Source organism: Pezoporus wallicus, unplaced genomic scaffold (assembly GCF_028554395.1).
Source record: "Pezoporus wallicus isolate ANWC-B61680 ecotype Strahan unplaced genomic scaffold, APGP_CSIRO_Pwel_v1 contig_3952, whole genome shotgun sequence".
Taxonomy (NCBI): Eukaryota; Metazoa; Chordata; class Aves; order Psittaciformes; family Psittacidae; genus Pezoporus; species Pezoporus wallicus.
This window is the reverse complement of record NW_026635034.1, coordinates 6,810,337-6,833,968: the sequence shown is the minus strand read 5'-3', so window position 1 is coordinate 6,833,968 and position 23,632 is coordinate 6,810,337. Positions and strand designations below refer to the sequence as shown.

General features: G+C 38.1%; 2 protein-coding genes across 3 annotated transcripts in view; both read right to left on the bottom strand.

The window, feature by feature from the left end:
* The window catches only part of LOC130592441 (nicotinamide riboside kinase 2-like), a 136,432-nt gene extending 113,138 nt beyond the window's left edge, over window positions 1-23,294 (bottom strand). Inside the window, exon 1 of the mRNA XM_057396773.1 lies at window positions 23,291-23,294. The gene's annotated coding sequence lies outside the window, so the exon portion shown is untranslated. The remainder of the gene's footprint in view (window positions 1-23,290) is intronic.
* USP8 (ubiquitin specific peptidase 8) lies at window positions 1,639-23,630 on the bottom strand. 2 transcript variants are annotated; one of them, XM_057396623.1, is made up of 20 exons: window positions 23,509-23,630; window positions 18,240-18,407; window positions 17,437-17,581; window positions 16,870-16,955; window positions 14,093-14,237; window positions 13,464-13,521; window positions 12,599-12,743; window positions 12,160-12,322; window positions 10,815-10,959; window positions 10,405-10,625; window positions 8,724-9,305; window positions 7,343-7,432; window positions 6,668-6,748; window positions 5,986-6,248; window positions 5,185-5,397; window positions 4,513-4,723; window positions 3,944-4,180; window positions 3,304-3,446; window positions 2,808-2,940; window positions 1,639-2,590 (listed from the first exon to the last, which is right to left on the bottom strand). In XM_057396623.1, exons 2-20 carry the CDS (start codon window positions 18,341-18,343, stop codon window positions 2,405-2,407), a joined length of 3,351 nt encoding a protein of 1,116 aa, XP_057252606.1. In that variant the 5' UTR covers window positions 18,344-18,407; window positions 23,509-23,630; the 3' UTR covers window positions 1,639-2,404. The 2 variants fall into 2 exon arrangements, with proteins under 2 accessions (XP_057252606.1, XP_057252612.1); XM_057396629.1 differs by lacking the exon at window positions 7,343-7,432.
* Window positions 23,631-23,632: the final 2 nt, after the last annotated feature.

The window sequence follows — 23,632 nt, the reverse complement described above, 5'->3', positions numbered from 1 at the left end:
GCCTTTCCAAGACCAAAAGGGACAAACAGGGTTGGGGACTGTATGTACGACCTGGAGGGGTTAACGCTGTGCGGATCTCTGCACATCTGCCTGGCAGGAGTGCTAGCTTACTCTGGGAGAGTTACAGCTAGGGTTACATGAGAAGCCTAGATCTGAACTGGAGTGGAAGGGAATTAAGACTTCACAAATTGTCTTTGTATTAGCAGGAAAAAAAAACCCATCCTTCAGGGAAGGCACTGGGAAAGTGTGGTGGCAAAGAAAATGAAAGATTGATTTGAAGTAGCCTGTGTTAGGGTAATACCATGTCCTGTTGATGTCAGGAAGATTATGCCATGTAATTTAGTAAAAGTGTCACTCTGCTGAAACCTCATCACTCTTGAAGTGCTCTGTGCATAGAGCTGTGATCCTTGGATTTGACATTTTCTTTAGATGCTAGAGGAAAGTAGAACCAGCTCTGGGACTTGTGTTCAAAACCAAAGCATCAGCATCTTGTTAGAACCTAATTCTTACAAATATAATTCAAACCTCTAATTGTGAAAATGCTTTGGTGACTGTCCTGCTGAGAGGGTATTTAAGGAATCCCTTTCCTTTTTACATAGGTAAGCTATGTAATTTTCCTTGACAGGTATTTTTGATTCCTGACATCATTCTGAGTATACCTTCATTAGAAGAAAAACCATTGAGTAACTTACATACTGGTAGATGACTGATGGTTGCTTATGTAACTTGTGTTTCAAAAAGCACTTTAATTTCTTCCAGAATCAACATTTATGCAAAAACCTCAAACTGTGCATGTGCTAATTGAATCTCTTCATCACTGCAGCACATCCCGCGTTGTTGCAGCTTTCTTGCAGTATTTAGGTGCTAGAACACTTCAGGGAAAACCAATCCCAAATACATTGTGCCAGAATAGGCAAAGGTGAAGCTCCTGGGGAGCTGTCTTCCCAGCTGTTGCTCAGCAGCCACCTGATTGCAAACAGCAGGGATTTGGGTCGGAGGCCTGTGACAGTGATTTACAAGATTTTAATACGTGGTTGCATTTCACTTGATGCCACACTTCAATGCAGGAATTTGAAGGGGAGAAAGGCTACAACTGAAAACTTGGCAGTAACAATTCATGTTGGATGTTCCTAAAAGATCAATTAGTAAAAATCCCACATTTTTAAAAACTGTAACAATGCATTGGAAAAGACTTCTGATGGTTTCATCTTTTTGACAATTAATACTTTTCCTTGCAAGTAATCCATGTTGTAGTGAGAGTGAGGGTAAGTTGTCTCAGCTCTGAGCTTGCAGTAGGTAGCACTCACGAGGATTTGCATATTGTGTTAAAACAGTAAATCGAGGTCTCGATTTGCATTCCACAGGAAGTAGGAATAAGCACGTACTTTTGCTTTCTTGAATGATGAGTAAGGCTAAGTTCAGTGCTCAGTAAAATTCAGCAATACTGATTTACAGTCTCTTGAAAACACTGATGTGCCCAAGATGCAACTACAATAGTTCCTAAACTTATCAGTTCTACACAAAACTGTATTTTTTCACCTGAGGAACCTTTAAACTGTGTGACTACAATTCAGACTGTCATGTAGAATCCTGACCATTGCACAGCTAGTTGAGAATGAAAACACCAAACCCAAACATAGGTTGAACAGGATATATTTTTTTAAATCAGTTCTTCATTAAGGTTTTGAATGCATGTGTACATGAAAATTTATATTAAAAAATTAAAAAGGAAAATCTTGTTTGTTTAGAATAACTCTGAAGTGCACAAATATTGACAAAAGCTAACAGAAACAAAAATACAGCTCTCTGCTTTTTTATTTAGTGTTGCAGTTACTTAGAGCTGGCAAATAAACGCAATCCTCTGAGTTGGAGAGTCTCACAAAAAGGACAACATTTTATTATATACATAGTTCTGATGTGCAAGTATGCAATCAATATGTACACTTACATTCCTAACTGTTTACATCGTTCTAGAGTATTCACAGTAGAATCAAGCTTAAGGTTAGAAATGTGAAAAGGCCATAACAGTGAGAGAAAAAAAAAATCAAGATACGCCTTGGGATTTTAAGACATTTTAAACTACTTGTTAATAGATTTCAGATGACTAAGCTAGAATTTAATTTTGGAGCAGACTAAAAATAGACTTGTTTCTTAAATTAACAGTAATGCACTATGCTTTTTAAATGGTTTCACAGATGGCAGTATTACCACAAGCATTAGTAATCAGTCTTCTGGCTTGTAAGCACTAATACTGACCAGAAAGAGCTCGCCTGCAGAAAAGCTGCTGCAACCATCCCTGTATCGGTAAGTGACTATGTCTGTTGTAGTTTTGCATGTCTGTATGCATTCCCATACCTACTCTGCTCTTGTAAAATGACAACCAGTTTTCTTAACCCACGCTACTTTACGTGGCCATATCCACTGCTCGCTGTTCATAAGAGGTGTAAAAGAGAATGTATGCAGCTGAGGATTTCACAGATGATGACGAGATCTCGGATACTTCATGGTCATCAAACTTAAACCAGCGTTGTTTCGCAGCATTTTTGCAGTAGGCTGTGTAGTGCCCTCCATCCAACCCACCGTAATGATTCTGTAAACAGAAGAAAAGAATTAATGGCTTCAAAGCTGCAGTTTCATCCCTTTTTAGGGAAATTACCTAGAATGTGAGACTTTTACTGAATACCGAGCATACTTTTTAGAATACAACTTAACCTGCACCAGGTAGGCAACCTGGCTGCCTAAGAGAGGCTAACCCAAGTCTTGGCATAAAGAGGAGCTGAACTTTGAAATGTGATGTTGTTACTTACTGAGACTGAAAACAGATTGTATCGCTTCAAGTTATTCTTTGGACCAATAACATACTGTGAAAGGTCAAGAGTTTCCAATGGGAAATCTACAGAAGTTTGAAGCTTTTGCTTCCATCTTCCATCATAGGAAAATCTAGAGAATTAAAAAGCATCGTTAAAGGTTAGACGCTGTTCACAAGCTATTGTAGAATATTAAACATATTTGTTTTCTCAGTTTTTACCAGGACATGATCTCAACTCAAGCATTGTACCCCCAATTTTGTTAATGCTTGCACCTGTGTTTCTTAGCACAAATGAAAAGAGATTATTTGTAAAGGTGCTTTGTGAACTACAGCCTCACGAAAGATGCAGCAGATGAAAACAAAATTCTTGCAACCGGAAATACATCCAGAATTTCTCTAATTTAAAATGGTTTGCTACTGCACTGGAACTATCAATCCCCATCAAAGCTCGCTCACTTCATCCTAGTCAGTTTTCACCAGGCCCTGTTTCTTACCGTTTCAAGTGCACAAGCAGAACCGGTGGCAATTTCCAAATCTCTATTTTTTTCAGAGAATCCCTTCGCGTTTTGCAATGGCTACAGTAAAACCTATTGTTATCGGTGAGCTTCTCCTCTTTGGAGAACAGTCTAAGGCATTCCTAAAACAAAATACAGACACAGATTGTGAAGGGCGGGTGTATGTGAAAGCAGCATACATGTGCATTTCCTATTCAGTTATTAACCATCAATTATTCAAGTGCTGTGTTTCATAAAAGCGAGGCAAAGTGAATGAAATCCATGTGTGGAAGTAAATTTCACTGTAGACATTAAGTAGCCTCAAGTACTTGGAAATTTACATAAAATATTTTGTTTGAAATCACAGAATATTAATACTATAACCTACAAAAGCAAGTATCATACATGTTGTTGCTGCTATTGCGCTCTCAATATTCCCATCCTGCATTATATTTAAAACTTTTAAACTGTTTAATTCTTCTAAAGTTATGAGGACTCAGATGTGCTTGTGTTTCAGATTAGTGTAAATTAAGATGCAATAATGACCAACTCCTTCAACAGGCAGAGCAGAAGCAACGTCATAATTATGTCACAGTGAAATGTTTTTACTTCAAGAACCATTGCTCTAGTTCCGCCGTACCTGCAGCGTACATTTACTAGTAGAGGCAAGTGGTAACGACAAGTACATGAAAGCCTCAAAGGTTCGGGACTTCTTGTGACATGTGAGACACTGCACTGTAGACTTGAACTGGCCTTGAAAGAGTGCCACAATAATGGATTCATTGAGCTGCTTGTGTTTGTGCCAGGCTAGTTCTGCTGCTCTGAAGTCATCAAGATTATCGTTGTTTTCTTCTTTGTGCCTTTTCCTGTTGTCAGCCTGTATAACACAAGTTTGAACACCATAACCATACGTTAACATATATAAAAATAGGAAATCTCTATAGACAAACCTGCTATTGAGTATTTGCAAGAATATTTAAGCAAATCAGAGTAGCCATCCATTTCTTATCTAGTTAGGCTTCTTCCATTAATCCCTTCAGTATCCTATACTGTTTTAAGCTAAATTCCTTCATTAATGCTGAATACTCTCATTTCCTTCTCTACAAGGTTCCAGTAACAATCTTCTAAAATAAGAGGGTGGTTTTTAAATTTCTATTTTTTTTTTAATCATCTGTCAGATGTATCATTTATTACAAGTGTATTGCTTACTTTATTTAGGTCTTCATGCAAGCCATCCATTAGGAAGAGAAGCAGTTCTTGGGAGTCCTGTTGGCTATATCCTGCAAACTGGTCATTAATCTTCCCAATTGTAATTTTAAAGTCTTTCGGACTGATGTATTTATACTGTCCTGTCCATAAAGCTTTCATTATTACACCAAACTCTTCAGCCACTTCACCTTTATGCCCCAGGAAATTTGACCTATACAATTAAAGAGACAAAAAAAAAAAAAGGTAAACCCTTCAAATAACTTACTTTTATTATTAGCTTAAGATGTTATTATTAAGAAGTCATTTTTCAAGACCAAAAAAACCTGGCTGTTAGAGTGAGTTAAAATGTTTGCGTAATTTGGTTCCATATTCAAGACTGGACTGACAGAAGGTACAGCTGTTTCCAGCTTGCATTGTAAACTGCTATTTAAATATCTAAGGACAATCTAGGACACTTGTATCTCCCAGTGTGGTGAGCACAATGTTATTAACAGTGCCCGGTAAAACCTATTTTGTCACTCACACATTTTGAAAACATCAAGACCCTTCCAAGTTATCTTTTGTCTCGTACTTAAAAAACAACCAAGCCCCAACCCCACTGAGTGATTTTTTTGAACTAACTATCATAAAGGCAAATTTTCTTCCTTCAGTTACAAAGGATGAGATTGTTACCTGTTAATATCATCTTGATACAAGTTTCTGTTAAAATAATCGGCCAGGTGAGGTGCATTGCACAGACACTGTAATATGGAATTCATATAGCAAGTGTTCCCTAGGTTACGAAGTCCTGTGAGAGCTGGTCCTGATCCCCCAAACACCGGATTGAGATTCCGAATTTGTGATGCTGAAAGTCTTGAAATTTCTGCTTTAGTGTAACGGACTGGTCTGGAAGGAAGGAATTATTCTTTAGGAATCTCAGATTTGACAAGGCTGTGTACATAAGCTAACAGAACCACCCTCCCTCACAGGGAATGAAATATCCTGGCACAAGATGTCGCCAAACGCCGTTGTTTAAGGTATTTAAAACCAGTCAAAGCCATAGTGAGAAAGCCATATGCACTGGCCTATAATAAGGCTGAGTTATAGGCTCTAGCAGTTGTCAATGGACTTTTGGTTTGTTTCTTTTTTAATTCACAGATAATTAGCTGTTGATTCAACCCAGTTTAAAAACTGAAAACTGCATTTCGTAAGACTGGTATTTAATATATTAACATGAACACCACAGCTTAAAAAGCAACTGTTGTCCAATTACACTATGACCTCTCAAATGTATGCTAATAACTTACAATTAGGTTAATTTTCAAAAGGTAACTCCCTATACATTGAATATTCAGCAATGAAATTTAAGTCTATCAGTCCTGCGTCCTTTCAAACCTACTTAGAAAATATTAATGAATTTCAGTTGGTTAAACACAAAGGATGTCCTATAGGACTCTCGTATGCATGAGCTGTGGTGTAACTTATTGAACATACTTATTGTCACGATTGACTGCAGGAGTTACTGGAATTCTTTTCTTCTCTTCCTCCTGAATGGCTTGGGTTATATCTGGGGAAGAGTAGGAGCGCTTCAGTTTGGAGTGCTCTCTTTCTCGTTCAACAGTCACCTGTGGCTTGGGTTTATGAGTTGGAGGGGTTGATGGAGGAGTGGATGAAGGAGCCATTTCTGGTGGATACATATGAACACTATTTGTTGGCGAGTGATAGTAACGAAAAGTTCCAGTGATTGGATCCAGAAACTTTGGGGAAGAAAACACAAATTGTTTCAAAACCAAGTAAAAATCCATCATTAACTTACTTACCTATTTTTAAACTACTGTTAAGAACAGTGCATGAGTTTTTGAAACATTGAGATGTTAACAGTGGTGACTGGCCTCAACCCTTAAAGGATTAAATTTACTGGAAGGCACCACTTCCACTTAAAATGCATGTTAAATAGCAACTGCTTAGTACCAGAAACACCAGATGAGGTCTCCTAGTTCCATTATAAATAATGTTACAAATCAGAAAATGATCATGTGGAAGTTAAAGGGGAAAAAATAATAATTAAAAAAAATAAAAGAATCAAATAAGATTTAACTGAGAAATAAGACATAATTGAAATGCATTACAAAACTGCACAAGACAATGTGATTGTACTAACAGAACAGACAGTTACCTTTGCCCAACCTGCAGGCAGTCCTGGTATTATCCTTCCCATTTCTTCACTTCTTGCTCTCATTAATGGCTCCCGCAGAGACTAATAAACAAACAGAAAGGTCAGGTACATGCAGTTACTGATGCAGAGCAGCAAGCTGCCTCTGCTTCCCCTGCAGAGTTACACGATTCAATGAAAAACAGTTCAATATGAAATCCTCAGTTATAACTGGAAATACAGTTTATTGTAGTGGTAATACAGTACTACTGGTTTGTATCACTCAATCTAAACAAAACCCCTTTGTTGACATGCTTCAGAAAAAAAAGTACAATTCAGCCTCACAAAAGTCTGAATACTCAATTTCTTCCCTAAAGAAGCTACTTTATTAGCAATATGTGCTTCTGTTAAACACATACAGATGATCTTTTCTCCCTTTCAAAGCAGCAGACAAAGGAGTATGCATGAGATGATGAACAAGTGTGGAATGCTTGTTAATGCTACCAGAAACATATGAAGACTTAGTGAAAGCTTCAAATATTTTTTCAGATGACATGAAAAAAAGCAAATAAAAAGCTGCAAACACAGCATAGTTTTAAGATGATTACTTAAAAAATTGAAATGAGGTGGAATTTAACATAATAATCATAAAGTATCTGTGCTTGACTGTTTTGGCTACATACAACACACTGTATTTACTTTAAGTCTTTCAGTATCTTGTTCAGAATCCTCTATAAGGGGTCCTGGCTTTTGAGCTCCACTCTCTGGTTGTCCTTTAACCCCAGTTTGCTGTAAAAGATTTTGAGAGAAAGCTTTCAATTTCCATCTGGAATGCCAGAAAAGAATGCTGATAAACCAAAATAAGGAAAAAAGCAGAATTATATTTTCTTTTTTGGTTGTTAAATGCATGTGCCACAAGTAGTGACTGGAGCAAGTAGCTACACATCATTTTTATTCTTCCTAGTCTATACTATAGGCGATTTGCTGGAATAGCCTTTGTAGTTGAATGTTGTGTTACATAAGCCAGTCTGTTATGTAGCTTCGAGAGCTCAGAAATGAAGTGCAAAAGTTCCACCTACGCTGCTTCACCTCCTAAAAGCCATGGGGTTTACAACTTGTTTTTAAATGAAAGACCTCTTTCCCTTTTACCCCTCACTGTGAAAAAGCTTCTCCACAAAAAAGGCAAACTGTGAAGCCAACATTATGGATTTATCTTATCATAGGCTGTCATCTGGGGATTATGTGAAGTTGCTGCCAGTCAAAAGATCATGGATGACTGGGATAAGGTTGCTCAGGAAGATTTATTTTGGCTTCCTTGTGCATTTGCATTACACAAGCATCAAAATTTGGTCAACTAACAACTGCAATTGCAAAGGGAGAGAAAAATATCCTAATACGTGTTCCTGAGAAATGGTTTTAAGATACTTGTTCTGTTATTAACTCAGCTTCACAAATAGTTTCTGATGATTTATACTCTCAGAAATTTTGTGAAGATTTTTTTTCCCCCCAAGAACCTAAGGGAAAAAGAGGAACTGTGACCCTCCCCCCCCCCCCAAAAAAAAAAGAGTCTGAATGGGACTGTTTTCAGCAAAATTAGATTAGGGTATTGCTTTGCTTCCTACACCAGTCAAAAAAACCCTGTTACACCAACATTTATGCAGCTGGGGGCACTAAACAGTTTGCGATGATAATGTAATTCTGCCCTAGCATGGTTAAACACTGTAATACACAGTACTGGTTGGTACAAGAGATGAAATGCCACTATGTCTCAGTTTTTTGAAACTGAGGATTGCAGCCCTGCAGCCTACAAACAATCCCTCCTAACTCTATGTGAAATGGGAAGTTTCATTATCCTATCCATGCTGCCCACCTACAAGCAAGAACCGAGGCTGTCTGGCAAAAAAAACCAAACAAAACAAACCCTAACTACTTGGTTTTAACTTTCACCCTTATGTTTATATAAGAATGGCCTAAATAAAAATCCAGTTATGTATTAAGAATTTCTACACTGATCCTATTCACTCAAAAATCCTCCTGAATAATTACTCCGTTTGGTTATTATCTTCTCTTTTTCACTAACCTTGCCTGAAACAGGCACATCGCCCATTGCCCGTCTCTGCGTTTCTGGTGTTCGAGTTCCCTTTTCTCTTTCTTCCACAGGTATTTTGTCAATCTCAACCCTTTTTGCACCAATGCTCTCTGGTTCATTTTTGTTTTGCCTTTTTGCTTCTATCGCTTCTTTGTGTGCTCTTTCTTTTTCCTTTTCCTCCTGTTCTCTTTTTATTTGTTCATCCCTCTCCTTCTGTTCTCTGTCCTCTTTGGATTGCTGTTGCTTTTCTTTGTGTTCCTTTTCTTTCTGCTCTTCTTTTGCTTTTTGTTCTTGTTCTTCTAGTTCTCGTTTGAGTCTCTCTCTCTGTTCTTCTTGCCGCCTCTCCCGCATTTCTTTTTCCCGTCTGTTTTTCTCTAGCAGAGCAGCAGTTTCTGCATGTACACGACTTTTTTCTTCTTCTGTCAGAACGCTCTTTGTGTCCCTTAACGGCTTAGTGGACCGGTCTGGAACTATTCGTCCATTCTCAACAGGCTGACTGTCACTGACTGTACTGTGAGACTTTGGTCTGTTATCATCAGGGATTTTTAGTGAAGGCTTTTTAGTACGATCAACCTGTAACACAAAGTGTAGAACAACAATTCACTATGGCTATTACTGCTCTGTTAGATAAGATTTATTTCAGTGAGATTTATGAGAGAATAAAGATGATATAAAGTTGATTTCTCCCAGAGAAATAGTAAAGTTTCAATTTCATCAAATCTGGTAATTGAAAATGCTTGTTAGTAAAATTAGGTATCACTTAACTTCTAGATGTGAGGGTAAGACTCAACAAGCCCTACAGAACCATAAGAACAGCATTAAGCACTGATTACTACAACTCTTTATTTTCAAGCTTTCAAAGGTGCATATTTTAAGGCAATCAGGCTGCCTAATTTGGGTTTGAACCTCAATCATGTGACAGAGCATGTGATTAAAGCAGATCTGCTTGGTGCAAAGAGGTATTTAAGAGTGGCTTATGCTCAGAAGGAGGACAGCAAGTTGGTTTTGATGCTAAAGTGGAAGTTGTGGAGAAATAAAAGCTCATCTAGTTCAGGGAAGACACAGGTAAGGTCTTTAAATTTTACAGTTTAGGGTCCCTTGGCTGACATTAAAGGCAGTATCTAGAAGGGAGAAAGTGAAGAGTTTGAGTTTAGCCTTGTGTTCAAAGGAAAGGACTCTACAAAGGTATATTTAGAAAGTTTTATCCCCATGAAAGAAGAAACAAATTCTTATACTCTCCCCACTAGGCTAAGAGTCACAAGGCACCTAAATGTTTTATTATTTGAAGGAAGATACAGTCACTGAAAGTGGACCTTTGGAATAGCCAAGGTAAGCTGTGGCCTAACTGCCCTCCCTGCCTTTCATCGTTTATGTTTCAAGTGGAAAAGTTTGCTTAGACTTTCTGAATTAATAATCAAATGTTGACCTTCAATTTTTCTGGTGCTCATATAAAAATATCTTGAAAAGCTCTGCAATTATGTTAAGAATATTCAATTTCATGAAGTTCTGTAGATTGGTTACCATGGCTTCACAAACCACCAACAGTCTCTGTACCAATATACTTGTGTAGAAGGCTTAAATACGGAGTATGTTTCCTTGTGGGTTTAGGCTTCTGTAGTGGGTTTTACAGATTAACCTGATACTAACCCTGAGAAAAAGGAACACTGCTTACCTCAGGGATACTTCTTGTAGTTGATACTGGATTAATTACAAATGAACTGTCAGACTTGGGAACAGAAGCATTCTGTATGTTTGGTCTGTTAAGTGATTTTAGTCTCTCTTCCAAATTATCTCCCATTTCCTCATTTTTAATCACTTCTGTTGGAGGTGGCTTTATAGCGACAACAGGTGGAACAGGAGCTGGCTCTTCCAGAGATGGATATGTAAAATCCACTACAGAAGGGGAGGAGAGGATGAAAGCATGAGATAGCCCTTATAAACACAAAAGCAAAATACCCCCCATATTCCACCCCAAAATTTAGACTTAACCAGAACAAGGCTATCCCAAACATATTTGAATGAATTGGATACACCCATTAATTGCAAACACTTGGGGGCAGGGAGGTCATCCTTTGTACTTACAAGAAACAGTCACTGCTTCACTCCTGCTATGCTGAGGTGGAGTTACTTTAGCATTTGTTGTGTACTGGGGAAAACAAAGGAGCCAATTTTCATAACCTCCTTCTAGAATTAAAGGTTCATTCTGCAATATAGTTTTGCTTTCCCACTGTAAGAAAAGAAAAAGTTTCAAATTAAACAATTTAAAAATAGAAAAAGAACTTTTACATCTTAACAGTGCTGTTGAAAAGTCTGTGTCTCACCATTACATTGCGACATGCTCTTTTTGAGATTTTTAAATAAGAATTAAACAGGCTGCAAAACCCCTTTGGCCAACAGGGATCCTCTTTGTGTCTGGAGAATGCCTAACACAGGTTCCTGGCTCTGCCTACAATAGGGTCTGAATATTTTCAGTACACTTGGAACCACTTTACTACTGCTTCAGTACCAATCCTCCATGCAGAAAAAAAAGGTATTTTTATTATATTATTTGCTTCAGTTTCTTATCTGGTAAGTTTGTCAAGTGACTGGAGCACTGGCTTTAGAAAGCATAATGTTACATTTCTGAAATACCCTTGAGAGTTCTGGCTCCAAACTGCTCTCCTCCTGAGGCCCTCAGTATTAGAACATGAGCAAGGCAAAGAGGCTCAGAGAATGTTCTGTAAAGCACTAAGCAAGGAGAACTGCCTGAACTATCTCTGAATCCCAGTCTTGAACAGAAACGGGTAACAGAAAGATGTGCAGTCTTTCACAAGAGCCATTTATATAACAAGTAGAACAACAAGCCAAAGTTCTGTCTTGAACATTTTCTTAATACTGAGTCTATAAACTCCCTGTACTGGTGAATCTCAAATTTAAATTTGTGTTTCTCTAAAAGTTACATTCAATAATGCAGAAAAGTGACCCATACTCAAAATATATCTGGGGTCTCCTTCACCGAAATGCCTGACTGACAGGACTGCAAAGCAGCCAGCCTTCTTGGCCTGCCTGTGCGGGTGGTCAGCCAGCTTCCACAAAGAAGGAGTAACAGTTGCTAATACAGGAAAGAGAGACTGTTTCTGGCAAACTGTACTATGTACTTTCCCAAATAACTCCGTCAGTTAGAACTCATGAACTAGTGACTGAGGAGGGGAGCGGAATCATTCTGCTGTTAACCTGTTTAATAAACGACACTGTCCTCTACTAGAGCACAAGCACGGGAATGTGAAACTTCAGACAACACTTCTGCTATCAAAATAAGCAGTCTTTGAAAACTGAACCAAGATGATTGCCTAAACTGTCATTAAGGCTTCCATATACTCTGCAATTATAAGTGCTTTAAGCCCTTAGTTATTGAAGTGAATTAATACAATGTGTGAAACTTGCCAACCTTAAAAAGTGCATCTTTCAAGCTCTGCAGAGTTGTTCCTAGTTTTAAGTCTTCAGCAGAACTAAACCAGTCTAGGAGTACAATATAATCGAAGTGTCCTCTTCTCTTCCATGGATCTCTAGAATCCTCTGGGAGTCTAGTTTCAATCCAATTAGCAGTAACTCTGAAATATATTAACATGCATTTAAAAAGCATGTACTAGTAACATTTTTGTCCAACAATATACAATCCATATAGGTTTATAAGCTTGGATAAAATAAATATGGTTTGACTTGAAGTCAGCCCATGCAAGAGCAGAGCTGTCCAGATATATACCAGTGGGTGAGATGTATCAGGCACTTTAAAACCAAGTGTACAAGCTTTAAAAGCATATAATTTTTTTTAAGTCAGTCAATTTATAGAATTAAATACTTCACTATCATTTAACGTTATTTCATACCCAGGCCGGATAGCTTCTTCTGGGACACTGACAGATCTTGGAATACACGATTCCTGATAATCTTTCAATCTTCGAGCATCCATTATAAGCAGTTCAATATTTTCATCCGACATCATTGCAAACAGTCTCTCAGCTGTGACTGCTCCTTGAAACAGAGAAGTTATTAGATGTAAAAAGCTACATTATAAATGGAGATAGCTATGATCACATCTGACTGCTGCAATCAAGGCTGCACGCATGAAACAGAGAAGTCCCACTGTCATGGAGGTGAGAAACTATAGAATTAACACACTAGACCTTTTGTTCCCACTACTGTGGCGATCAGTGCCTGATCTGCTGAATTAGACAATACTGAACACTTCACTGCTAAACTAGTTTAACTTTTTGTGTCTCATTTAAATCAAGCTATATAGGCAAGAATTTGTAAACTACATGCCTCTTCAGTAAAGAAGAACTTTTTCACATATTTATTAAGGGAACAAAAAGCAGAAGGGCGGGAGGGGAGCAGAATTTAACTACTATTAATGTATCAGAGGAAGCTGATATATTTCATCCTTGCCTAGATTTTTCTCTTATCAATTGAGGAGACTTTTTTCTTCCTAATTTGACCACTTCATTAGGGCTAGTTCAGCTTTAATTATTAAACTGCTGAAAAACTAAGTACAGCCTTTTAAGCTCAGAAGTGATGAAGCCTGCTATACAGAGCTTAATTAATTACTAAGTCACTCTTAGTAAAATGCAGGATGCTAGAATTTCATCAAAATCCTCTGAAATAACTCCTGAAAAGAATTGCAACTGCTTAGGTGATAGGTGCATAGTCATATGAGGACTTTTTTCACATCTATGTGAACACTGCATCTCTTACCACTTGGACTGTCAGACTGATCCTTTCTCTTCAGTGAATGCTTTCTCTCACCATTAATCTGTGTTGGGGAAAAATAGAAGTTAGTTTAATACCTAATACTCAGAACCAAGGTGGCCAACTGACTCTCACAGAACTCAAAGAAAACTGATCAGACTGTAAGCCACAGGAAGAAACCTAGAAAAAGGAAGCTTCTTCTAGAGAAGATACGTTATTGATAAATGTACTAAAAAGACATCAAGGTTGCTGCTCACCTAGACAAAAGCCAGTTAAAAAGGCAATACAACCTAGGACAGCATCAGCTGGTATGCTGTTGAAAAGTCAGCTCTCTCCTAAACAGAAAACCTTATCTGTAACATCAGCTTATTAGCGTTACCTTGGGTTTCTTAACACTAGCCAGTTCTAACATAAAATAGAATTTAACTTTACAAAAACACCCTACTCTATCTTCTGCAACAGTTGGAATTGGTAGGACTCATCATCTTCCAAAGACATGTCAATGAAGGTTTATGGGGAGTGTAAGATAATTCAAGAAAGCCCCACATGACTCAGAACTACTAGTAGAAATCAAATGCTAGATTAGAGGTATATATCTAGACCATATTATAGAGTTTGTAAACATCTTTAGTTACCCTTTGGTTTTTTCCTTTGGAATCCACAGCACTTTCTGAGGTGGTTTTGGCTGAACTCTTTCCATCATCTTTTGGTTCTTGCTTTTTCTGCAGCTCTTGTCTGTCCTTCTCTTCAAGTTTTTTCCGAACTTCAGCTTCCTCATATCTAGGGGGGAGAAACAAAAGCCTTTTCTTTCCACATTACACTACTGGCTAAGCTGCATAATTAACATCAGAATCATCAAGTCATCAGGAGAAAAAGTATTTAAAGCTTGGGGTTTTTTTTAAAAAAAAGGAAAAATTAAAGTATTGTCTATTTTGTATTTTCAACAAACCCCATTTTCCTCCCTGACTGCATGTTATTATTTCTCCCACTCTTGGGTTGCCTTTTTTATTCTTAAGTCCTGTTCAAGGGTCCTGTTGCATAGACATTGTTCTTAAGGGTGGTTTGTTTTGTTTTGTTTGTTTTTAATCTAAACCTACGGCCATGCTTAGCTATGGTGTCACTAAATATATCGGGTTTTTCATTTTGTAGAGGAAAGAGTAAGTATTGGTGACTTAACAGTAAACTTCAGTATATTATAACAATCATGACAGGTATTTTCTTTGGATTTGCAACAGAGCTAACAATTACAGTTAGGAGTAAGTTAGCCTAGTTAGCTGAATTTCCTTTTTGTAAGAAGCTGGATCAGAACTATTTATATATCTGGTAGTAGTCCCCTTCAGAATGTAAGCTGGCTAAAGTATAGTTATGTCCTTACCTGTGCCCTTGCTGTTTGTTTCAAATAGTGAAGCCTATGCAAACATCACATATACTTGAGAGTTTTGTTGGACCCTAGGTCTTGCATATAGCTGTCTTTTTCATAAAGCCTTAGACTTTAAAATTAACCTCCCAGACTTTTGCCATTTTTAAGGACAATCACGATATTGTAAATCAAACTTGACCTCCAAACTACAGCTTTTACATCACCAACTGCAGGTATGCACAGTCCCATGACTGTTATATTCTATTTAATATAACTGAGAAGCTTAAGGGTTACTAATAATCCATAAAACAAAACCCCAATGTTTTGAACCAACTATTTTAATGACTGAACCAAGCAGTGAATCATGAACACTGAACTGTACTAGTAATTGCTTGTTTTAATCAGATGTTGCCTAATCAGGATTAAAATGACAACAACAGTAGAGATGTAATTCGTATCAGAAATACGGTGCTAATAAACCAGATCATTAAATCGAATTCTGCCTCCAAGTCTATTCTATTAATTGGCCACTGATAGGAGGCTGCAAGTCTGCAATTTTATTTTTTAAACAGATTTTTTGATTTGGCAAAGGCATCGTAAGTTAGAACAGAGCATTTTGTTCTCATCTGGAATTACTGGCACTAAAGCATATTTCAGATTTTACTTCAGTCAATATGGAATATTTACCTATTGATTTCCCATATACACCTTTGAAGCACGGAGTAACAGAGTGGGTCATTCACATAGCTATTCCTGCTCCTATACGAATGACGTTTCAGCAGCTCCACTTTAGTTAACAATTAACATTCAAACTATTTGCCAAAGAAATTGCACAAATAATTTCCCTGGAACCAGTTCTGTAGTTACACAGAAGTCATGTTTCATTTGTATTCCCTTTATATACATTTTGCCCAGAGCAGTTGAAAGTTATTAATTGTGTCAACTTTTGGAACTCTGTTCCTTTCATAAAAAGCCACAAGTTACTAAACAGTAGTCTGTATTTTGGGTTTCTATAATTCTATCAGTATTTACAGTGAATTCATAGCTCTGTAGACTATGAATTAAAAATAAGAAAAAAATAAAGACCGTTTCACACATAGTATCATGAGACATCTTTAGAAAATCTCTTTCCATACATGTGTAACTACTCTTACTTTCTTGGTCATGTAAACTACGAATTAAGCACTTTGAGGGGCATAGAATAAGCTTTCACAATAATATTTGTGGGGGGGGAAGGAAGGGGTAAAAAGGAAATGTGCCTAGCTGAAGGGGAAATGCTAAAAGGGCGAGAAAGGGGTGATAAAGATAGTAGTTAAGGATGTAAGCAGATACAGCTGAAGAAAGACATACTGCACTAAGTATTACCTAAAGGTAGGTTCTGCCTTACAACTTCTAACCAATACAGTTTTGTGGCTTATGGCACAAAGACTTGATGGTTATAAATAAACTACCAAAAAAGCCTGTTAGCATCAGCTCAGTTACATACAGGCAAAACTGTGCATTTCCACATGTACTGCTGCCTGTGGCAGAGGTAAAGGTGTAGCAGCTAGCTACAGAATCAAAAAATGTGTTTTGTTAGTGTAAATTAAATCCATGCTAGGAGGACTTTTTAATGTATGTAAATATTAGGAATATCCACTAGTGTGTTTGGTTTCAAATGACCTTATGATGAAAAGGGTAAGTAGAAAATGGCTCTTGATCATCTTGTGTGTGTGTGTGTGCTCATGTATACATATATATATATATCTATCTATCTTGTGGTTTCTTTTTATTAGTCATTAAACAAAAATGGGAGACAATATCAACAAATCATAGTTACAAGAATTAAGAGACAATGTATACACTGGCAAGTAACTGGAGTATGTGATGATGAAAATTAGCTCTAACAACAGATCTTTGTGAATAACAATTAAAGAACTCGAGAGTTTTGGGTACCTAAGGTCTACTCAAGTGCAATCCCTTACTACTAAATAGCATGAAAACATGTAATTGCACAGGTACAGTCTTCAGGTACAATGAACAACATCTTATCTATTAACTGTATTCACATACCTGAGTTTAAGGCTGTCTGACAGTCTTTCAGCTTCTTCAACAGCTTTTACTAAATTTGTAGGTCCAAGAATTGAATGAAAATAATCCTAAAATTACAAGCATCACCCCACTTATTATTAGTACAACTTAATAACGCCTACTTACATGCATATTAAGAGCCACTAATGTGCAGAGAATTGGTATTATAATGCTACTAATGCCAATAAAAGGAACTGTTTTGAATCAAAATAATTTTTCTCAAACATAATTTTGTAAGTAAAATTATTCTATAGCATTAATAGGTAAGACTAGCAAGGCAACTGCACCAAAAAAAGGTGGCATGAGAAAGATGAGAAAAATACCTTTCCCTGAAAATAACAATCACAGATCTTACAATTTATATACCTTATGTGTATTAAAAGCAAACTGTAAAAGCAATTAATAACAGACGTCAAAAATAGGAAGTAAAAGATATCATCATAAGTTTACTTAGTACCAATGTAATCCTTTGAACATGCATTAGTCCAATTCTCTGTACTTCTACTACTTCTACCAATGCAGGAGAGGCCAGTCAGAAAGCTTTTATACCTGTTGCTGCTTAAAATCAGGTCTCTTTTTAATAAAGTTATAAACAGACATATATTTCATATACAGGATGTAAGCTTTTTCTTCATCTCGGTCCAATCTGCTTTCCTCCGCTGCTTTGAAAATCTTAAGGGCGCTCTGCACATAACTGAAATTAGAGTAAAGCAGGTGATTGCTGACTTGTTCCCAAACAACTTTTCATTAAAAGATGCAATTTTAAGTGTCCACGGATTCTGTCCCCATATATTAAGTGCTTGATTTTACCATCTTAATACGAGGCTTTTATTAAATATGAATTACAGTCATGCTCTTCCAAATAATGTTTCTCTTCGCTAGTTTGTTTACTAGCCTTATTTAATATCTCCCATAATTAAATAGCATACTGAGATATAGGGAAAAAAAACAACACCTTTCTAAAAACAACTTTTTTTTGAGGAAAAACTACTTCATAATAAGACAAAATGAAATAATTGCCTAAGAATGCTGAGGTAAAATATTCATATATTTGCTAAACTTCTTAACATTTTTAAGAATTTGCATTTATGTAGCCTTTTCTCAAGGGGCACAAATTTTCATGGGCATTATGCTCTGTCCAAGTCATGTTTGGGCAGTATGTCAAGTTACCTTCTGTAGGCAGTAAGCATATCCCATGTGGTAGCTGAGAGATCTATACATAAGGCTATCAACAATTTTATATCTAATCAAAATAACTGAAGAAATTTAGATCCACAACATAGTTGTTCTGGAACCTGCTCAGAAGGGTAGCACCAATACTTCCAATATTAATACAAATAAATTATATATACCTCTTTGTACTTGTCTTTTCAGGTTTTATTTCTATCTTTGTGTTGAGATCTTCCAATGAAGTAGAGAGATACAGCTCCTTAGGTACAGAGGCCACAGCAGGCATGTTAGTGTTGTTACTTATGTCCCTTCTAGGATGGTACAGCTTAGAAGTCTCTATCAGTATTTTTCTGGAGATAAAAAAAGAAGTAAGCAGAGCCCAATTACATTCCACTGACTTTTAATACAGTTATAGTTACCATCTGGGGTTATTACCCAAGCTATCTCTCCTTACATGAGCTAGCATGAGATGTAGAGTGGCTGAACAGTTAGAAGTATAAATTAATCCTCCCAAAGTGACAGACTTATTTAAAACCACTCTAGGTAATTTATCAAGAATGCTAGCAATATGCTGCTAACATAAGAAAATAATAAGAAATTCTGACTTAAGAATGTTCAAAATAACCATATTCAGCAAATATATTCAAATCTAATGCCAGTAAGTATATTATAATTAGTCGGCTTCTCTGTACTCCGAAATTTGTGATGGCTAATTATATCACTAGGTTAGCACAAACCTTTGGAACACATGCCACACCCTTGGAAAGGTGACTTCCAATGGTATGAGAACTGCTAAGGAAATTAAGGTTGCTACAGTTAAAGTCAACTTGAAACTTCTTGAACATGCTGTAGGTGTTAAAACTGCTAGGTACCATTGTCATTCTGCTTTTATTTGGAAGTGATCTCCAGGTAGCCATGAAATAGTTCAGCAGAGTATGGCCAGAAAAGACTATTACATCATCTCATCTGACATTCTGCATAGAGCAATCCAGTAAGTCTCGTACAGATAGATAACTAAAAATCTTCTGAATGAGCTATTTTAGCCCTTGGGGCTGGCAGGGGAGTAACCGAACTCCTTCTCAACCAGTAACATATTAAAGTGTTAGCAAGACCAAGAAATTAAGGGGAATTAATTAGAAGAAAGATGCTTACATGATCCCAACAAATACATTATTTCCTAGTAGTGAAAAACTCACATTGCCTTTGGCAAGATGAAGGTAAGGCATTTCCCTTCCACTCTCAAGGTGATTAGATTAGAGTGGTAAGTGTGACCAAAAAACCACCAGCCAGTGACCTCAGAGTGAAGTTTCACCCAACTGAATCAATCTATAGACCAAATGAGGTGGTCTCAATTTCCCTTCCTCTTTCTCATGCTGGTCTGGTACTTGCCTAACCTCTTACTGAGCCACTTCAGTTTGCTGAAGAGGTGGAAAGACTACACAGCTGGTGCAAGGAGCACAGTCGGTGTGTACAGCTGAGAACGAGAAGCTGAGCTAGGAATGTGATCCCTTCCCATGGCACATAGCTGTTACAGTCTTTGAAGTATCATGGCATGTAGTACCAGTAGGTTGACTGTTGTTAGTCTAGAAACAGGTTATGAAATAAAGATACTAACTGAAACCTTTGATATTTGCATGTTGGAAATAAATACAAAAATAAGGTAAGATATATGTCTAATGATTTTTTGGTTTAAGGTCTGGCATGCCAAGGTCAGACTAAGCAGTACATAACTGGATAACTTACTACTTGAACACAGATGCTGTACTTGCTAATTTCCAACTACATAGCAACTTTTCAAAGTTGATAAACTTGTCAGAAATCCTTCTTTAGGAGTCCAATTTACAAATAAGTCTAGAAAGTAAATAATGAAGTCCTCGAACACCAATTTCAATACATAAAATTAAAAATATATCCCATACCCCGCGCACCTTAGAACACTCTCTTTCCTATATAAGGGGTCTTATGTTCAACTTTTAACTTTCAGGGAGATACGTAGATGCTGAAAACAAGACAGAAAATTTATTAGAACAACTGCATTTAGTAGAAACAAAACACAGATACACTCCCTGCCCCAAAGCAAAGGACCTTTCCAATCTAAAAGCCTTTTTGCCTAAAGCTAAAGAAAAAAAAGACATACTTTTTACAATCTCATAGAATTGCAAAGAAAGGCTTCGCTCTTACTGAGTGCTTGTCTATTTCTACCTTCAGAGCATGTCTTTACCTGGCTTTTTTTTTCTTTTTTTTTTCCCCTTGGAACTGTAAATAGACTTATTCTTTGAAGCTTTAAGTCCTTTCCAAATATATCTTGAATGTTTGCTCTGTTATGTAACCAGTATTTTCTTAATCTTAAGTGGCAGCATTTGGTTTTGTTCTGACAGAATATGGTAACTAAATATATAGTCCAAAAAAGATACGAATAGAACATTACTGTGTCTGTGAGCCTATGAGGAAAAAAAAAACCCAACAAGATTATGTGGAAGATGAACCATTTAATGGAAGGCAAAAGATGCCAGTAGATTTTCAAGTATTGCTGACATACCTTGATATGGGCAGCTCTTCTGGAACCTCTTCTATACAAATGAAGAGTAGCCGGATAAAAGCCAAACCTGAGTTTTGGTTCAGAACAAAAAAACTGCTCTTCATGTTTTCCTGCTATGGTTACTAAGTTCTAACTGCAGGTCTTTAAATTGTCAGACAAGTTTAATGCTGAACTTTTATTTCCTGATCTGAAGAAATTTCTGTATCCTTTTTTCAAAAATGAGCTACTAACCACAGTATCCAATAATGAAGTATTACTCTGACCTCCCACAGCACTGCAATTCATACAATATGCTGCAGTAAAATGAGTAAGAATGGATTAAGAATAACATTTTCCAGCATTTTTTTTTTTTACAAATTTCTCAACAGCCTACTAAATTGAATTACATACAGGATGTATCACAAGTTAATAGGAGATTTCAGTTGCTGTTTCTAATTTACTCTTCTATTCAGAAGCTTAACTACAGACCTATAACCAGCATTTTCAGTTTTATGCACCATAAATCCCCTAACTGGATTTTAGTCAGTAGTAGCCTCAGACTGACCACTAGTTGCCAGGTGACTGACTGCTCAGTCTTGCTCATAAGGACCCTTAAAACTCTGTAAGATTCTACTAAATTTTAAGATGTGCTTGAACCCTGACTTTCTCTTACACTCAAATGAACAAGGTTTGGGTTTTTTCTTCTTTGAGCAGACTTTGGGAAGATGATGAACTTGGAATCCAAATCAGCTCCTTCATATATAAATATAACCATCTGATGCTCAACACAAGTTTTTGCAGATTCCTAACTGCCCTGGTCTCAGTGAAGGAATCCAGCAAAGTTGCACAAATAAAAAATATTCAGGAGTAGTTAACATACAGCAGTGAAATGCATGGAGACAGACTAAGCTACTGCAAGTTCTGTACAAGGTCTGTATTTGTTTCCACTAGAAGAGCTGCCCTGAACTGTACTTTCTTGTCAGAATCATGTCCATTTTATCAGGATAAACTCTTGCTGCTCCAGGTGGTATTGACTAGATTATGTTCACTTTTGCCAAACATTCCATTTCTCTCCACACTTACAATCACCATACCAACACAATGGCAACACTAAGGCATCAATGAACCCTTTCAACTACATATGTGGCTCTTTCATACCTCTACAAGGATGACAGATATCTTCTTTCCCAGCAAGAAAAGAGAACTGGGTCATAAAACCACGAATACAAGGGACTGAAGAAGCCATAATAGCTATATCTACTATTAGTCAACCCTGTGAGGAGGAGGAAATAACTTATTTCAGGTTTGTTTTTTTTCTTTTAGTAAGATCAAACTCAAACCTGGGGATCATTTCTGCCCCCAGCCGAAGTTCTATCTCAAGCTCTTAAGTTTCATACTTAAGAGTGCTGAAAAGCAGGCCAATATCCCAAAACCATATGAGAAGACATGTTTGCGTGTTCATAGGCATTTAAAATATTTAGAATGGATAGTTCTACACTGACAGGGAAACATACCTGTTGGTAACAGGCTTTACAACACCTAATTATCATGCTGTTTCACTAAGGATATGACTAAGCTTTAAGTAGAATGACCATAGCAAGAACAACACACAGAAGCAGTTATATTGCAAGCAGTGTACACCAACACAGTCTGAAATAAATTGACATGCTAAGTACCATACATCACCAATTCAGGTATGTAATAGTGTTCACTTCTTTTTGCCTCCAAGACTTGAGCAGATGAGAAACAGGTTTCTCACAAGCACTAAGTTTCTCAGTTTTCTTGGAATTAAGTTTTACTGTCTGTACTCTGCACACAAGAGTTGGTTTTGTTAAGATCATCAGTATTAATCTAGAGATATTTTAGCACGACTGAATATACAATCAATCCGCGTATTTCTCTCTGTAAACCCTCTAGCTTGCTTTCAGGCCCTAGTCCTGTAACTCCATGTGCATAGGCTGATTATAACCACTGGGGCTTCTACAGCAAGGCCATTGTGCTCACACAGACTGCTCAAACTTTCATAATTTTGCTGGGTATCACCAATGATCATGGCAGTAACATGTCATGGGTCTGTCTTTGGCCTTGTACCACACTGAAACTAACTGCACCACCATGCTCAGGAACTGCTCTTTTCACACAGTGAGAAAATGATTTCTGACAATTTGCTTATCCAGCAGTTTAACTGACACTGATGAAAGACACGACAAAATTAAGTTACTTAAAACAAAGTAAACTGGATTTTATACATAAAGTTTAAAAGTTATTCAATCTAAGGAAAACTACAAATAGCTTCACTTCTAACTTAGATAAAGGAAAATCTCAAAAGTGTGTGCAAACAGCGTAGGTGATGTGAAGCCGGGGAGGTGACAGACAGGCTGAAGACTTCTCCAAGTCTGTAACCGAGCGGTTAAAACCCTCCGGCCCGGGTGCGGGCCCGGGGCACGGCCGGTGCTATGGAGTCCCCATGACACCGCAGCTCGCTGCCTCGCCCTCTCCAGTCAGAGGAGAGCACCCTAGGCAGCGCTGCTACCCTGCCACCGGCCTCCTGCCACTCTCGGGCTCCGGAGCGGCTGCTCTCTACCCCGCTCACGCGTCACCTCGACCGGGCTGCGGCTCAGGGGGGGCACTGCGGCTGCCCAAGGTCACGTCGCCAGCACCGGGCCGGAGGACCAGGGGCTCCCCGCCGGGCCAGGCCCGATCGTTCCCCACGCAGCCCGGCCCGGCTCCCCCCACCCCCCGCAGCCCCTTCAGAGCCACCTGCCCCCTCCGGCGGCGGGGCCGGGCCCGGGGCTCCCCGCCAAGGGCGCCCGCCCCCTTCCGCGGCGGCCGGAGGAGGGCGTGAGGTGAGCCCGCCCGCTCTGCAGGCCTAGCTCCCCGGGCGGCCCGGGCGCCATCACGGGCCAGCGCGGTGCGCCAGTCTGTGTACTCACCGCCGCAGAGGACTCGCTGCCTCAGCCCGCCGGTCCGGGGCAAGCCCATGTCCGACCGCGGCTGCTGGGCAAACGCTAGGCGGCCATGACTGCTGAGGAGGAACTCGACGGCGCTCCTCCCTAC

Coding starts and splice junctions, on each gene's coding strand:
- USP8 (XM_057396623.1), bottom strand. CDS start 18,343: ATGCCTGCTGTGGCCTCTGTACCTAAGGAGCTGTATCTCTCTACTTCA. Junction 16,956..17,436: donor CTGATTTTAAGCAGCAACAG/GTATAAAAGCTT, acceptor TTGTAATTTTAG/GATTATTTTCATTCAATTCT. Junction 7,433..8,723: donor ATGTGCCTGTTTCAGGCAAG/GTTAGTGAAAAA, acceptor AATCTTTTACAG/CAAACTGGGGTTAAAGGACA.